This window comes from Lissotriton helveticus, chromosome 3_1, assembly GCF_964261635.1.
Source record: "Lissotriton helveticus chromosome 3_1, aLisHel1.1, whole genome shotgun sequence".
Taxonomy (NCBI): domain Eukaryota; kingdom Metazoa; phylum Chordata; class Amphibia; order Caudata; family Salamandridae; genus Lissotriton; species Lissotriton helveticus.
In genome coordinates this window covers 754,156,790-754,173,283 of record NC_136061.1, presented here as the reverse complement: position 1 = coordinate 754,173,283, position 16,494 = coordinate 754,156,790, and the positions used below count along the sequence as shown (strand labels likewise).

Below are 16,494 nucleotides of genomic sequence, written 5' to 3'. Positions count from 1 at the left end.
GAGGGGAAGGATGGATGGATGGATGAGGGGTGGGTGAAAGGATGGATGATGAGGAGAATGGTGGATGGATGGATGATGAGGGGGTGGGTGAAAGGATGGATGATGAGGGGAAGGACGGATGGATGATGAGGGGATGGATGGATGATGAGCGGGTGGGTGAAAGGATGGATGGATGGATGATGAGGGGAAGAATGGATGGATGATGAGGGGAAGGATGGATGGGTGGATGATGAGTGGGTGGGTGAAAGGATGGATGGATGGAGAGTGGGCGAAAGGATGGATGGATTGATGATGAGTGGGTGGGTGAAAGGATGGATGAGTGGCTGGGCGTATGGTGGGTGGGTGAAAGGATGGATGGGTGGATTGGATGGTGGGTGGGTGGGTGGGTGAAAGGATGGATGAGTGGGTGGGTGGGTGGATGAGTGAAATGATGGATGGATTGATGGATTGATAAGTGCAAGGGTGAATGAATGTACGTATGAGTGAAAGGGAGGATGTAAGGATGGATGAGTGAGTGAAAGGGAGGGTAGATGGACAAAAGGATGAATAGATGTGTGAAGGAGTGAAATGATAGATGGATGAGTGATAGGGTCAATGGATGGATTCATGAGTGGATGAGTAGATGGATGGATGGGTGGGTGGGTGGATGGATGGATGGAAGGAAGGATGGTTAAGTGAAAGGGTCGATGGAGAGAGAAAGGGAGGATGGATGGATGACTAAAAGAGTGGATGGGTGGAGGGATTAGTAAGTGAAAGGATGGCTGGATTGGTGAAAGGGTAAATGGCTGGATGGATGAGTGAATGGATGGATGGGATGAAGAGTGGATGGATAAGTGTACAGATGGATAGGGTGAAAGGGTGGATGGATGGATAATGGATGGATGAGGGAAAGGATGGATGAAGGGATGGATGAGTGAAATGATCGATGGAAGGATACATGATGGATAGGTTTGCAAATGCTTGAATATGTTTGGAAATGGCTGGGCTTAATTATATACTATTGCGCGACCTCTGATGTGTCTGTAAAACTTACCTATTGCCCTGAAGTTTTGTCCTGAATTTTGACCTCCTGTCCTGAATTTGTGTCCTGAATTTTGACCCTTTGTCCTGAATTTTTACACTCACCGTCCTGAATTTGCACCAATGCCTGTTGGTCACCCTACTCCTGTATCACATAGCATTTCAATTATGCATGCCTGGGACACATCTCTTCTTTTGTGCGCCGGAGTTAGCTTGCAAACTCTGGCGCGCGCAGAAGAAATTTCGGTGGCCCGGGTTCCAGGAGTCTTTTCACCTTCCGAGCTGAGCATCCATCAATGCACCACCGCCGCACCAGCTAAACTTCAAATGCGAGGACAATGTCTCTGAAGGCCTTGTCGCACGGCGATCTGAGGACTATGTCGTCGACCACGAAATCATCCTCGTTGGAGATCGGGCCGACATGCAAGTGCTTGTCGGTCAGTAACGTCAACGGACTTACCCAGTTCCAGAACGGCAAACTGAGTGCGGATGATTCCGTGTTTGGGAAAGTGAGTCCTTCCGCCGTGTCTTCAGGCTACGGCGGTCTTCAGCGTAGAGGCTTCCGCGCCGTCCACATGGTTCGGCCAAGTAGCGCTACCACCCAGGGAGGAGCCGTGATCCAGCTCAGTCGGCTTCAAGGAGAACTTGTGCGGAAGAGAAAGGTTAGTGCTTCATTCTGGTTATCATTTAGTTTGTACAGCAATACGACTCGCGCAGCCTGATTCTGGTAAAATAAAACCAGCCCTCTCGCGAGCTCGTGACTTTCATGCACGAGCGCCCTGGCGCATACATTGTGTTACAGTTCTCTGACTAAAAGTGCTTGTAAGGTGCAGGTCAGGTAAGTTGTTATAAGAAAAATACATATTAAACAAACGTCAGTTTATTGCTAATTGTGCAGGGATACCTCTTCATGAAACTTGATAAGAATCGACGAAGATGAAGGTACAGCTCTATACCTCCTTCAAGACTCGTGCTAGCAGAGCGTCTTGTATAGTGCATTATTCAGATGTCATTAACTCATCTATTATTTAATGACTTTAGACCTAGTGCGCCTTCCGGGCTCTTCTAAGATGAAGAAAGTCTGCATTATTGACAAATTATAAGTTAGGCAGGGCAGAAGCAGAGGTTGTCTGAATATCTAAAGAGAAGGATACTTGGTTTCCATCTAGATTATATAGCATTTCTTTACATGCAATACTGAAAATATTACTCTCACCATTAAGTACCTATACTAAAAACGAAGATAAACAAGGTCCTCGTCCAATGGTTGATTAAAAAAGCAAGTTTCCAACACATTTTGAGCATCGGTATTAACAGTAAGTCAATACTTATGTGGCGAAAGTAGTTGTTTTCCCATGCTCATTGCCACATATAAAGCTCTCCAGACAGCAGAAGGATTCCTATAAAGCAGTGATTACACATATTTGCCTTCTGATCGGTAGTTATAACCTTGGCTATAAAATAATAAGTCTTACTTACACTGTGGCTTTTTGCTGGCGGTGCAGCAGCCATAGAATGTATTGTCGGCAATAGCAATCCTAAGTAAGGAATGAGTTGTGAATGCCCAAAGATCCAGGCACTACAAAACCATGTGCAACAGTTGCCACTGGGTCTAGGGGAAATGCAACCCAGGTTATGAAGAAGTTAAAAGACAACAAGGGTTTTTTGTGACTTTTGGAACAGCGTGAAAAACAGGGGTGACATGGTGAGCAAAAGAATGATGGATTTAACCCAGATATGTAGACTGGGGGTAAATGTTTGATTGGGTCTGCAATCTGTCCATCATTTGTATGTCTTTTGCTTTCTTCCCCAAGCATGCGAGGTATGCCCAGACGTGGGTCCCGGGCTTACTGTGCCACTGAATTCAAGCTAGCCTGGCTGATGAGGGGTGTTGCACTGAAACTGGTCCCAGGATACTTGTTTCTGGTCCAGGGAAGACCTGGCTTAGCAGTTCGAGCTGGACTGTTCCCATGGGGAGCAGGGTCAAGACTGATTTGCATATGGCGGGGTCTAGTTTGGTTTTGCATAGTGAGAAAAAGGGCAATGGATTTAACCCAGATCTTAAGACTGGGAATTAATGTTTGATTTGTTCCGCATTCTGTCCATCATTTGTGTGCCTTTTGGAGTAAGAGCAGTTGTCTATCTTTCAGAACAGTTGACAAAGACCATCTGATAAATGGTCTCATAATCGAGTGACAGAAGTCCTGCGCTCCCTTTAGTGCACCTAATTTAAATTAAACGTTCTTTAGTTTTGGACTGGATGTTTAGTGCTTGGCTGCCCTGAGTGACTTATGTTGGGCATTTGACTAGTCTCATTAGATTAAAAATGAATCTACATTCTGCTTGTTAATGCGCCCTGCAACCGGATCTGTCTTCTGTTGGAAACTAATGGCGATGCATAAAAGCAAGGCTATAAGGCTTCCTTTTTATAAGGACTACATATTCAGTTTAACTGTGGTAATATGGCATACCTCGTAACACTATTTTGTGCAGAGACTGAGGGCCACATTTATCAAAGTGCTGCATTGCCCTTGCATCACTCCAGGTAACACAAGAGCAACACAACACTAAAGTCAGATTTAGCAAGCCATGCAAGGTCACCTTGCGATTCCCTGTGGGGTTTAGTAAATCTGGAGTAATGCAAAGCAGTCAAAGTCGCTGTTTTGCATTACTCTGCCCCAGGCAGTTGTTCCATGGGTGGATCATGGGTGTTCCCACACAGCCACCCATGAATTTTTGCGCATTCTCAGATTTACCATGAGTGGTAGACCAGGGTATGCTTCAAAATGCTATGCCTTTACAAGGGGGACCTAATGAGGAGAAATATCTTTATTTCTCCTCATTTCTTCCTCTTTCTACATGGGCTGCATTCTGCAAGACATATAGAAGGAGTGAAATGCCTCAAAGAATTGTTTTGTGCTGGAAAGTGTGCCTTCCTGCCCAAAAACAATCCTGCCTGCAACTCAGGCCCTCTTGATCCATGACGCAGGGGTGCCTGCGTTGCTGCTTTGTAGCCAAAAGTGTGCCAAGCCAAGAAGAGGACATGAATGTGCCATATAATGTTAAATATGGCACATTCCTGCTCTCTCCTTTTCACGCAGTGCAGCAAGGCATCTTGCTGCTTTGCGTGAAATATTGATAAATCTGCCTCTGATGTGTTTTTTAAGAAGCCGCTCATAATGAGGCCTTGATTCCAGCCCATCTTCCCGGCTGGCATTAAGACTGTTGGCTTTGTGGCAGCAGTAGAGTCTTGTACTAGCTCATCATCTTGATGTTTAAGTTGACTCAAGCACTACCCCCATACTTGTCTTTGTTACCACTGATGTTCCTGACCCTTACTATTTATTAACCTTCATCTCCGCACAGTTCTCAAACTGCCACTTCACAAAATATTTCTATTTCCGCTTCTTATTCCACTTTCTTGGAATGCCCTTCGATTGAACTTCATGGACCTCCTTTCCGTTAAAATCACTCTCAAAACTGTCTTTTTGAACTGAGTCACACCAACTCTGACATGTTTATTTCAGTGCATACAGATAGATATGAAGCTATCCGAGGGTCAGTGGCAACCACAGTAGGTTAAAGCATACTTTCAGATTCCAGTAGCACAGATTTCAATAAATACCTCTTGGATTTGAGTGACAAAACAGAATACAATTATTCCTTGTTGAAAGTGTTTTTCAATCCTGTTTAAAAGCTTGTGCTGTTTTAGTAGGACAGCCTCTCTCCTGTTTCAAAGCTAATAGTCTTGTGGTTTTGCAGCCAGTACTTGTTTCACCCCATATTCAGCATACCCTCCCGGGGATTTTTCAAGGCTCAACTGGTTTGTAGTTTGCACAGAGTCTGAGAGTCACCATGCGTTGGAACGAGATCCTTTATGGAGGCTGGCTCTAACTGGCATAGCTGATCCTTAAAGTAGGTCTGGGAGGGCTAGTTGTGCCTTATTACTATGGTGGTCCCTTTATTGTCAGGCAGTGGATGCTAGTTACGCTGTAATAGGCTATTACTGCATGGTGCTGGCTAGAGTCAGAAGGGATGGGGTATGTTCTGATGTGGATTTGGGCCACGAGGGAGAAATGGTCCAGATCTGGACCGGTCATAGTAGGCTGAACGTCAGTGGGATGAAGGTCACAGACCAGAAAGGGGCATGCCCCTACCGGCCACTTGTGAGTTTTAATGGACATCGACATTGAGGTGAATAAACACCTAACTAGAGGAGAGGGAACATTTAGACAGGTGTATGATTGGGCAAGGGATATGAGGTAAAAAGTAAAAGCTGCAAGTTCCAGTAAAGGTGACTCAACATTTAGGGCCTCATTTATGAAAAGTGACGCATCGCTGCTTGAAAACAGCGATGCGCCACTTTTCATTGCGCCCTCCTTGCGACATGATGGATGTGCCATATTTACTGTATGATGCATCATGTCGCAAAGAATGACAGATACGTCAGTTTTACTGACGTACCTGCGCAAAAATGACGCATTGCTGGAGTTGTGTTGTAGTGTAGTTCCTATTATCCCAATAGGCTCTGCGCATTGGAATAATATCTTCAATAGTATAGACGTAGGACAGAGGTTAACTAGGTCTTCTACTGACGATATTAGACTTAAAGTTTTGTGTGCCAGCTAGCTCAGAGTTCACTAGAAACTTTCTCGAATAGGCAAGGAGGAGTTTAACCTCCCTGGATAGACAAGAAGGGATTTAGTTTCTGACAACCATAGAACATGACAACTTTGCTCTCCCTAATCAAGAGTATATCTCTAGAGTCGTGTGAAAACAAAAGACAATTATTTTACTCAGTCAGTACGTGCATACTTAGTTTCACTAGATTGTAGAGAAAAGGAAGAGACGGGTGTGTTCAATAAAAAAAGGTGTTATTTATTGATCAGTCTCTTTTCTCATACAAGAGAAATGAATCGCTATGATTGCAATACTTATAGTTAAGTAAAGTGCATACAGTAAAAGCAGGATTATAAAATAATACTGTAAAAGCATTGATATGGTTTCTTAGCCATATGATACTTTAAAATGAATAAAAGTTATACATACATATATACATTGACTAATCGTACTCAACTGGTGCTTCTAACTACGCCTACCCTGGTGTACCTGACCTAAGCCTAATACGTGGGAGGGAGTAAATAAGTAGCAGTTTAAGTTAAGTTTGCTTTGCCAAGGGTCTGACTCAAGAATTCTCTGTAAGGGGTTAGTCAGTTCAGTACCTGGGATTTAGAAGGCAGGAGGGCTGGTATCTCTCTCTCAGGACTCGGTATCCCAGTTACCCGCGAGGGCAAGCTGGAAACGCCGGAGGCTGGATTTCTCGGCAGGAGAAAAGACAGCGTCTCTCTCAGCGCGTCAAAAGGGAGAGGCAGCGTCCGTGGGCTTCCTGCATCAGCTGGGCTCTCCGGCAAGTAGCGCTGCTCCAAGCTCATCACCACCGTGTCTTTGCTTAGGGCAGCGTCGGTATATTTATACCTGAAAGGTGCCGAGTTTGACGTAAGGATGGACATAAAACGTCAGTAAGGATGTCATAAGAACTGGTCGTTCTTACATTCTTTACAGGAGTTCTCGAACGAAATCAAAACAATAGCTGCGGGGGATTTCCCAGGTCTGCTGGTGGTTTGGTTTGTTTTGAGAACTCGGTGTGCTTTCTAGGGGGCTGGAGGAATAGTGCTTGCTTAATGTGATAGCATGCGCTATGACTTAATCTGAAAGTGGGTTTATGTGCCTTTGTATGGATATTAGTGATTTATTAACCGGACAAGGGTCAGAAATAGGAGTATCGATATAGGTCCCTATATAAACACACTACACCCACTCCATGCATTTATGTACATATTTACTAACCTAAGCAGTAGTAAACATAACTAACAGTGCATGTGTATACCGAACCACCCCAAAATACATTTTTTTTCTTTGCATTTGAAAAATGGCTTATGCGAAATACACAAAATGAGTATAGGTACTGTATGCATTCAAGCAGTATAATCATTCAAAAAAGAGATGCACATTTTATATCAGCATGAATGATTTGCGAAAATTACACATGAAATGGCTCTTAATACAGAAGAAAAAGTGCGAGACCACTTCATCACATATAAATACAATCACTTGTAAATAAGCTAGAGGTTGAGGTGATGTAATGTTTCTAGAGTTCCTAAGAATAGGAGATCTGTTCTCTATTAATAGTTGTACTTTAAGCAGAAGATAAGTGCAAAAAGGGAAATATTTTTGGATTTGAAAAAGTTCCAGTTTGTCAGGGGAGAAGAGAAAAAATAGTTCACAGTTGCTTTGTTTTCACAAAGCTGAAGGCCAAATTCAGAGTTCAGGGAACGCTGTGTGCAATTTCTTTTAAAATCACTCTCTCTGTTCTGGTGAAAACATCATTTCAGACAGACTCTCGAAAAAACAGTCTACCGCTTCTGGTGAAAGTTCGACCAAGTTGGAAAATGTCGCTATCATGCAGTCGTGCGCATGTTCGCTTTCAGTGATGTTTCGATCAGCATTGCTTACAGAAGGCCGTACCTGGTTGATGCTGCTCTCATCCTGTACTTCACTACCCTTCAATCGTAGTGGTGAAGTCTCCACGAATGCCGTCATCAGGATAGGTAGCCGCTGGGGACAGCACAATGCATGAGCCTTTACTGGACCCAACAAAGTATCTGCATCCAATGGTACTTCTGATTGTAGTGTAAGACAGGTGTCCAACACGCATTCTTCGCCGCATAGCATGCACCTCAATACAGGCATAACACAATTCTGCCATATGGGTCTGAACGAAAGAAACCAGGTCATATTCAGATCTCGTAGCCGGGCTAATCCAAGGACTTTAGTTATGCGGTCCCGGTAGCGTATAGCTAGGATCGTTTCATCCATTGTTGCTGGAGTCTTGTCTGTGACATGGTTTGCCATAACGAAGCAAGAGTAGCAAAAATAAAATGCCTGCTACTAGTCCCAACAGGAGTGGAAGTCCGCCAAAGATGGAATGGACGAAATTAGGAAAAATACCCAGGACTGCTTTGAATGGTGTCAACAGTCCCGAAAAAACGGCCTTAAATACACTCGCGATACCACTTGTATCAGAAATGTTTAAGATTTCGTTGAGCATTTCTGCGAAGTGTAGGGGGCAATTTGTTGATAACAATGCATGTATCTCACCCGTTGTCCTTGCAACTTGGAGATCATACGTTTCTTTTGATGACGTCAAATGAGTTGGCGTCTGTAGGAGCACAGTCTTCATTCTGCGTAAAGTATCAATTCGAATGGAAGAGATATTCAAACTGGGCCAGATTTTTCCCTCCCTGTCTGGAGTGTCATTCGGAAACAATTCTCTCTCACAACAAGTGACCATGGAGCTCACGCTCACTAGATAAGGGTTTCCTGGCAGCAAGCCACAGCATCTGTGATCCACAATTAGAATGTAACTCCCGTTAGAAACTCTTCTAAAGAATGGTTCTATTTTCGTTGCAGGTGTGCCGAGCTGGTGACATGAAAGGTTATTTGAAGTCCCCTCACAGGCCCCATGTAAACTTATACCCTGACACAGAAGTATACCACTTAGTGATTTTTCACAATTGTTACCACTAAGAAATACACTCTGTCCTTTATTACTGTAACATGTGTGTGTATAAGGTAAGTTCCATGTTGACTTAATGTATCCTTTACCCAACCTTTCATACTGGCCTGCCTGTATATATTTTTGGCAGTATCGAAACTGGAAAGTCGGTATTGGAATAGTTATGATTCCGTGTATTATCCATTCAATGACAGGTCGTTCTGACATTGTCAATGGCAAGCTCTCAAGTTTTTCAATGCTCAGAATTGTATAATCAGCACCCTTTTGTGCCAAGCTGATTTGTGTATCAGTAAGGTTAAAGATACTGAATAATGATGTTGTGTTGATTAAACGCCAAGGCACGTAGCCTGAACGCAGATTTTGTAACGTCCAGCCAAGCTGTACAATAGAACGTAATTGGGACTGACCGTGTTGCAACATCAGTAAGTCTTGCTCTATTATATCGATTGCAGATGATACAATACTGTCCAGTGAATATATTCTGGAAGACAGAGTCATTAACCCATTGTCTACAACAGAAAGTGATTTTTCCAAATTAACACGGTCAATTTCCCGTATTCTCTCTGCTGTCTCAATTTGAGTTTCTTTCCAAGCTTCATTGTAAGCTGCATGTATAGAGGCCGCTATGAAACGTTTTTGACGCTGTTTGCGTGGTCCCATAATGAAATCACGCAAGTCAGCACCTTCTTTAAGTAAAGTCAAGTGTTGCTTAATTTCAACCAGTGTGGATGTATGTAGCCATTCGAGGCAGAGTTTCCCTACACTGTAAGTAGTTACAATCCCTGGATGTTGTCTCTGGGAGTATCTAGGGTCTGGCCTGGTCAATGTAAACCCCTGTATTTTGTTCAGGAATCTATCTTGACAGTTATTTGTGTCTGTGGGCCAGATCAACCATTTTTTCCAATCAGGATTCGTTCTGTTTTGGTTTAAAATATGGGATACGTCTATCTCAACATCTGTAGTGCTATTACTGTCAGGTGTTGGTTTTGGAATAGACGGTTTGTTTAAGTCTTTAATTTTGCCTAGTTGAATTGTATCATTCAAGAATATAATTTGTTCTGGGATCATGCAGGCTCTAAATAATGATTCTATACCTTGCACTTGCCAATCTTTTGTACCCCAGATCGTTATTGTTTCAATATTATTGTTCCGGAAATCAAAACCGAATGTTTTCATTTTTTCAAAAAATGTCTCTGAATAGATTAATTTTGTGTTTGTAAGCATGGTTTTCATTCCTGTCCTATTTAACAATTTGAAATAAAATGTTTCTGCATCACTCGTGTTGAACCCTGAGAAAGAAGAACATTTTTCATACAATGTTTTTGAACTGCCTTTTGGCGGAGTAGCACAATGTTCCCATTGGTTATAATTAAAAATATTTCTAGGTTGAGCTGATTTATGCAGATAATGGTGACCATAGTGGTTGTAACAATACATCTGGTCATAATTAGATGAACCCTGTAAATAATCATGTTCTGTAAATTTAGCTGACATCACTAGATCTGACATCATATCATTAATACTTTCAAAGTCCCAATCATCAGCGAATGTGCTTGGTTTTACAAAGTCACTCAATGAAATCTTGAATTGATGAGGATACTTCAGGAGCTCGACCGGACCATAGATTTCGTAATCACTTTTGTCCCATGCTACCCCACCGGGTATTGGATTGGCTGTGAAGTTTACTGAAGAAAGTTCTCTTTTCTCGATGTGTGAAGACTTGTGTGGTTTTAGGACCAAGTTGATTTTCTGACTTGCTGTGTCCATTGTAACATATTTTCCCTCAATAAAATGTCCCAAGCATAGTACCATGATGAGCCAAAGTATGAGGACGAATACACCTAGTGCCACCCAAATTTTAATCCATGGAGATATCAGATAGGTTTCTTTTAGTTGATGAAAAAGTTCCTTTGCTTTGTCTTTAAAAGTTTTTGTTGTTGGCTGTTCCTCAGGTTCACTTGGACCTTCAGAAAAATCATCGAAGTTGATGAAGTAGCCTGATGCTGTTCTGTCAATTGTTTCAATTGCTTCTGGATTCCTTTTTGCTTTTGGAATTTGCTTTGTTTCATTAGCATAGTCAGTGGTTACATCATTGTAGATTGGTGTTTCTTGATGTAAGAATTTGATTTGGGTTTCAAGAGGTTTTAGTTCCATGGCTTTGTTGCATAGTCCTTGTTGATTCACTGTAGGTTTATCAAAGGTGATTAGTCTCTCAGTTTGAACCTCTGTATTTGTAGCAAACTTTGGTGTTCTGCTACTTCTTGGGAGTCCACTTGGCCTACTACTTGTTATCGGCCACATGATTGTGGTTTAACCAGGTCGATGGATACAACTCGGTTCTCCTTTTTACCAGCAAGGGGCGGTAATACTACTGATCTTGTCCCGTTGATAGCCAAGACAGGTACTGCTTTTCTGTAAGAAGGCCCAAATTCCTTCTTTACCGCGATCTTCTCTCTGACCAGATCCCCGATTTTTGGAATCCAGACAGGCCTTGCTGGGACAGGTGGTTTCTCTTCAGTGGTTGTTGGCTGTTGTTTCAATTTTATGTTGCTCAGGTCTTTTCTTTTTTCATTTAAGTCCTGTAAAATAGCCAAACGATCTTTGATATCAAAGCATTTTTCTTTAACCACTGAAGTTTGACTATCGAGGTCCTGGATTAACATTCTAGTCCCAAACAATAGTTCGTACGGACTGAGACCTCTCAGAGAATTTCTTGGCAGATTATTAAGACTACGTTGGACACTTACTAAATGTTTGACCCACCCAGCTCCCGAACCTAATACCTTTGCCGTTATAGATTGCTTTATGTCACGGTTTCTTTCCACAATTCCGTTTCCCTCAGGATGAAAGGGACAAGAGTACCGCAATGCAATGCCCATGCTGGTCATGGCCTCCCTATAAGCTCCAGAGCTAAAAGCAGGACCCTGGTCAGAATGTAGCATGCCAATTGCGTATGTGCCGATAAAGACTCGCAAATCTTTTATAACAGTTCTGGCGTCAGCCGAGCGCTGGGGCCACATCCAAATGAATCTCGTGCATATATCCACTGCAACCATGATATATTTATAGTTACCGTCCCTTTGTAAGGGACCACAGTGGTCCAGGTAAACACATGCTAATGGTTTATCTGAGATTAGAAGGGGCGTCTGTGCTGGTCGTTTCACGGTTGATACCTTCATTCGTTGACATATTTCACATTCTAGAACATAGTTCCTGGTTTGTCTTCTCATTTGTGGCCACCAGTATCTCTGTTTTAATAATGATACTGTGGCCGAAACACCAGCATGTACAGAAGCAAGCCCTTTGTGTGCCGCTATAATGAGTCCTAACCTATATTCCATGTTTGGAATTGCCCTATCCCCCACTCCAGGGATTCGAGCAAATGGAACGTTATTCGCATCAGTTATGTATGAGTACTTTACTGGAAAGCCTTTCGGGAGTGTTTCTATCGCATCTTTTACTGTAGCGCTGACAGCTTGTAATATTTCGCTGTCTATTTTTGTTTTTGACCGGGTGATGGCAGCTACGGAAGCCGTTTGCACGGCTGCCTTCGCGGCCTCATCAGCCAATGAATTCCCTGCAACGTGAACGCCATCACGTTGATGACTCAGTGTATGTATCACGTGAGTCTTTTGTAGTTCTTTTTGTAAAAGAACTACTTTTTCCCACAGCGTTTTATGCTTGATTGTGCCACCTTTTGCATCTTTAAAACCGTTCTGAACCCAGTTCTGCAAGTATTCATTGTAAGACTGGACGCAATAATATGAATCGCACACTATGAGTGCGGGGAATTCGCGATCGGTATTTTGAAGCGCCATCCAAAATGCTAGTAGTTCAGCTCGCTGAGCTGTACAATCTCCTAGGGATTGCGTTTTAGTGACTAGTGGTCTAAATTTTCCTCCGTGCCAGCGACCTTTAACAATCGCGCACGCAGCACTGTAAGCATGTTTACCCCCAACTGCGGGTTGTGCTGATCCGTCCGTATATATTATACATCCGTAATGTTCAAGAGGCAGGATTTCGGTCGGCAGAGGACATTCAAATTCATATTGGAGAAATTCTTGTGTTTTTAAATTAGGATCAAATTTGTATACCACGTCTGTTGCAGCAAGAGAATTAGCCCACTGTATCCATCTCGGATGTAGTGCTTTAGCATTCGGAATGCTTGCCTTTGTTACCGCCTCTAGGGCTGGTATTGGTGTAACGATGATTATTCGTTTACCTTGTGCTAGGGCTCTTTCTTTCGCTACAGCAGTCTGTACCGCGGTTAGAATTTTTTCCGTTGGGCTAAATTTAATTTCAGCTTTTGTGTACAAATGTGATTTGTATGCTATTGGTACCGTTTCTCCCTCATTAGAGGTTAGGTATGTGAATCCGCATCTTCCTGGGATGACTCGAATCACAAGGTTGCGTGTGTTATCGCGTGTTTGTAGTTTTGTTTTAACTAACATGTCCGTTTGTAAGGATCTCAAAATTTCTGTGTGTTTTTGAGTCCAATTGATTCTTTTAAAATCTGGTTTTATTAGGTCATAGAGAGGTTTAACCCTCTCTACGTAATTTATAATGTAAGTTCTTCCGAAATTCAGGAAACCTAGAATTGATTGTAAGTTTTTCAGCGTTCTTGGTGCTTGGATTACAGCACATTTTTCTAAGAAATGTCAGCCAGGCTTTTGCCTTCACTTGATAATTCATATCCTAAAAACAGGACAGTCAGATGGGCAATTCTTGACTTTTTGAAGTTGAATTTGTAACCCTCTGCTGCGAACCCAAGTATTATGGTGTTCACTCTTTTCAAGTGAGTATCCAAGTCATCATCTGTTAGATAGATGTCATCGACATAAGATAATGCCTCATCATCATATATTTGTAGTAACTCTGTTACTCTCGCTGAGAATAATCCTGGGCTGTTCTTGAACCCCTGTGGCAAACAACAGAAATTTTTCTGCGAGCCGTTCATTGATAACGCGGTCAAATATCTGCTTTCTGGTGCTATATTTTGACAAAAGAATCCATTAGAGATGTCTAATGTTGTTTTGTATTTTTTGCGCACTATGCTATTCATTAGTGCTGCACTGTGTGAGTTTTGTACTGCAAAGGTCTTGCAACATGAGTTTAGGTGTCTGTAGTCCAAAACTAGACGATATGAATCATCTGGTTTGGAGACAGGAAACAAAGGATTGTTCATTTGTGAGGTGCAAGTTTCAATCACCCCTTGGTATTCAAGTTGATCTAAGATCTCCCTGACCTGTTTTTTAGCTTCTTGCTTAATTTGGTACTGCCTCTGTGCAGTTGGTTGAGATTTTAACTGGATTTTGTGAGGAGGAGAGTCCTCATCCCATCCCACATGATTTTTATATAGTGCAGGAGCCTGGGCTACTGCCCACTTTCTTGCAAGTGTATATTTTTTATGAATTGGAATATGATTTGAGAAGGCAGGCATAATCATTTCTTCACCATGAGGGCACTCCCTGACAAACGCTGGTGGCCAGTCTTTTTCAGCTAGAAGGATGTCATAACCTTTGGAGAGATTATCCCAAAATAGACCCCTTATTTTCCTAGTCTTATCTCCCTCTATACGTAATGTTATTTCATATATTTTATGAGGTTTGCTAACTCTGGTATCTGCAGTTTCCACTTGAATGTATTCATTCGTGTCCACTGTCTCCAGATGATTCATCAGGATCTTGCGAGCTATGCTCACTTCTGCTGCGCTGTCTAGCATTGTCTGAGCCCACTCTCCGTTTTTCAGTTGTGTCCTCAGTATCCTCGGCATGTTTGATTATTTTAATACTGGCTACCTTCTTCTTTGGAAATTGTAACTTTTTACTTTGATGAGCAGGTTCTTTGTCTTTGGACTTGACGTGCTCTTCCCTGTGTTCTGACCGTCCTCTTCTTTCCGATTTCTGCGAGGAAGTCTGAAAAGATCGAGAGGGACGTGTATCAATATCTTGATATCTATCAGGTTTCTTCAAATTATCCCTATTTCTAAGGTTGTATTTTTTCTCAGAGGGCTCCCTCTGGGGAGACTTGTGTCCTTGGTTCGGAGATCTTTCTCTCCGCCGAGGAGACCTTCCTCTGGACTGGAATCTTTTTTCTTTGGGAGTGGATTGTTTATTTCCATCCCAGCTCTTTTTTGGAGTGTTTAGATTATTTTTAATAAATACCTTTTCAGGACTTTCAGTTAGTTGGGGTTTCACTGGTTTCCCACCCAAACTATCTCTTCCTAGTTCTTCATAGGATTTTTCTATGATTCTGGCAAGTTCAAATGGTTGGTCTGCTATATCTGTTTCTTTCAACCTTTGGCGGATCGCCACAGTTGCTGCTTCCCCCTTTATGTTGGCTAGTAATATTGCCGAGACCTGCTTGAAGTCTTTCAGTAATTTCATACCCAGAGTTAAAGCAGGTTCTGGACCGTATTCACTTTGAATCTGTTTTAGCACCTCTGGTATTACCGCTATGGACGGAACACCATGTGTTTTTGTATAAATGGAAGCAAAAACTGTGCCCCAAGTGTCACAGTCTTCCACATGTGGTGCGATCCCCATTGGAAGACAGATAGTCAGAATTCTGTGTTTCTCAACAGGGGTGGTATCCGGAAATACCGCCTCTATTTGAGTGACTTTTTGTGCTAACCAGAATGGAATTTGTTCCCTTTTAATGGGTACTTTACCTAGACAGGACTGTATGTTCTGTGGTGTGATCATATTTGTGTTCCCCTGATGAGGGCTCAGCTGTGGAGTTTTAAGAGCTGTTTGGACTGTTGAAGTCCGCATTATATATTGGACTAATTGTCTGTGTATTTTAATCAGTTGTTTTAGCTGTGCTAAAAGTTCTGGTATTGACATTTTTTCAATGTCTGGATGTGGTGTGTATCCGGCTAGAACCGGCCACGTTGCTCCTGGTCTACCTAGTGGACCGAGCCTGGTGATGTGATCATTATGTTTTAGGGCGCCTTTAAACCAGAGCAGGTGCTCTTGGTATTTTAGTGGTATTTCCTCCTCTTCGAAAGGAGTGTACTCATCCGGAGGTTCCTCTATCTTGTAATAGTGGAATTCCTTTGTTACAGCGTTTGCTGCTGGAAAGTTTATCCATGAATAGAATACCTCTGTCTGCCGATATTCATGTGCCTCAATTACGAATATGACTGTACCACCTCGCGATGTCAGTCCGTTTTCTATAAGTTTTAAGGTTATAGTTTTTCTTATGTTGACCGGGATGATGATTGCACCCGGTTCATTTTCATTAAACCCTGTAACATCGAAACCCCGTTGATCTGCATTTACTGCAGTTTCCCCGGTTTCGTTGTTGTCGCCTTTAGTTGACATTGTTTAATGAGATTTTGCAGAGCAGGTTTCCAAGGAAACAAAGATTAGGTGCACAATATTTTTGAACAGTGTATCCTTCAACGTTGAATAAACCAAAAACTATACATAGGAGTCTCCTCCTACTAAGTTTGGCGGATTTAACCTTTGACCCACTCCAGACGTCTTTGGAGTATTTATGGGAGAAAGGGTCTGTCTGAAAAAGCACGACTGAGTTACTCTAATGCCTTGCGTTAGATTTATCGCCTATCCAAACCGTTGGGCGCCATGTAGTGTAGTTCCTATTATCCCAATAGGCTCTGCGCATTGGAATAATATCTTCAATAGTATAGACGTAGGACAGAGGTTAACTAGGTCTTCTACTGACGATATTAGACTTAAAGTTTTGTGTGCCAGCTAGCTCAGAGTTCACTAGAAACTTTCTCGAATAGGCAAGGAGGAGTTTAACCTCCCTGGATAGACAAGAAGGGATTTAGTTTCTGACAACCATAGAACATGACAACTTTGCTCTCCCTAATCAAGAGTATATCTCTAAAGTCGTGTGAAAACAAAAGACAATTATTTTACTCAGTCAGT

The 16,494-nt window shown here is 42.4% G+C and overlaps 1 protein-coding gene across 1 annotated transcript in view; it reads left to right on the top strand.

The window, feature by feature from the left end:
• Positions 1–1,358: 1,358 nt before the first annotated feature.
• The window catches only part of LOC144824736 (uncharacterized), a 283,602-nt gene continuing 268,466 nt past the window's right edge, over positions 1,359–16,494 (top strand). The window contains exon 1 of the mRNA XM_078683749.1: positions 1,359–1,682. Coding sequence (XP_078539875.1) covers positions 1,359–1,682 — 324 coding nt within the window. The remainder of the gene's footprint in view (positions 1,683–16,494) is intronic.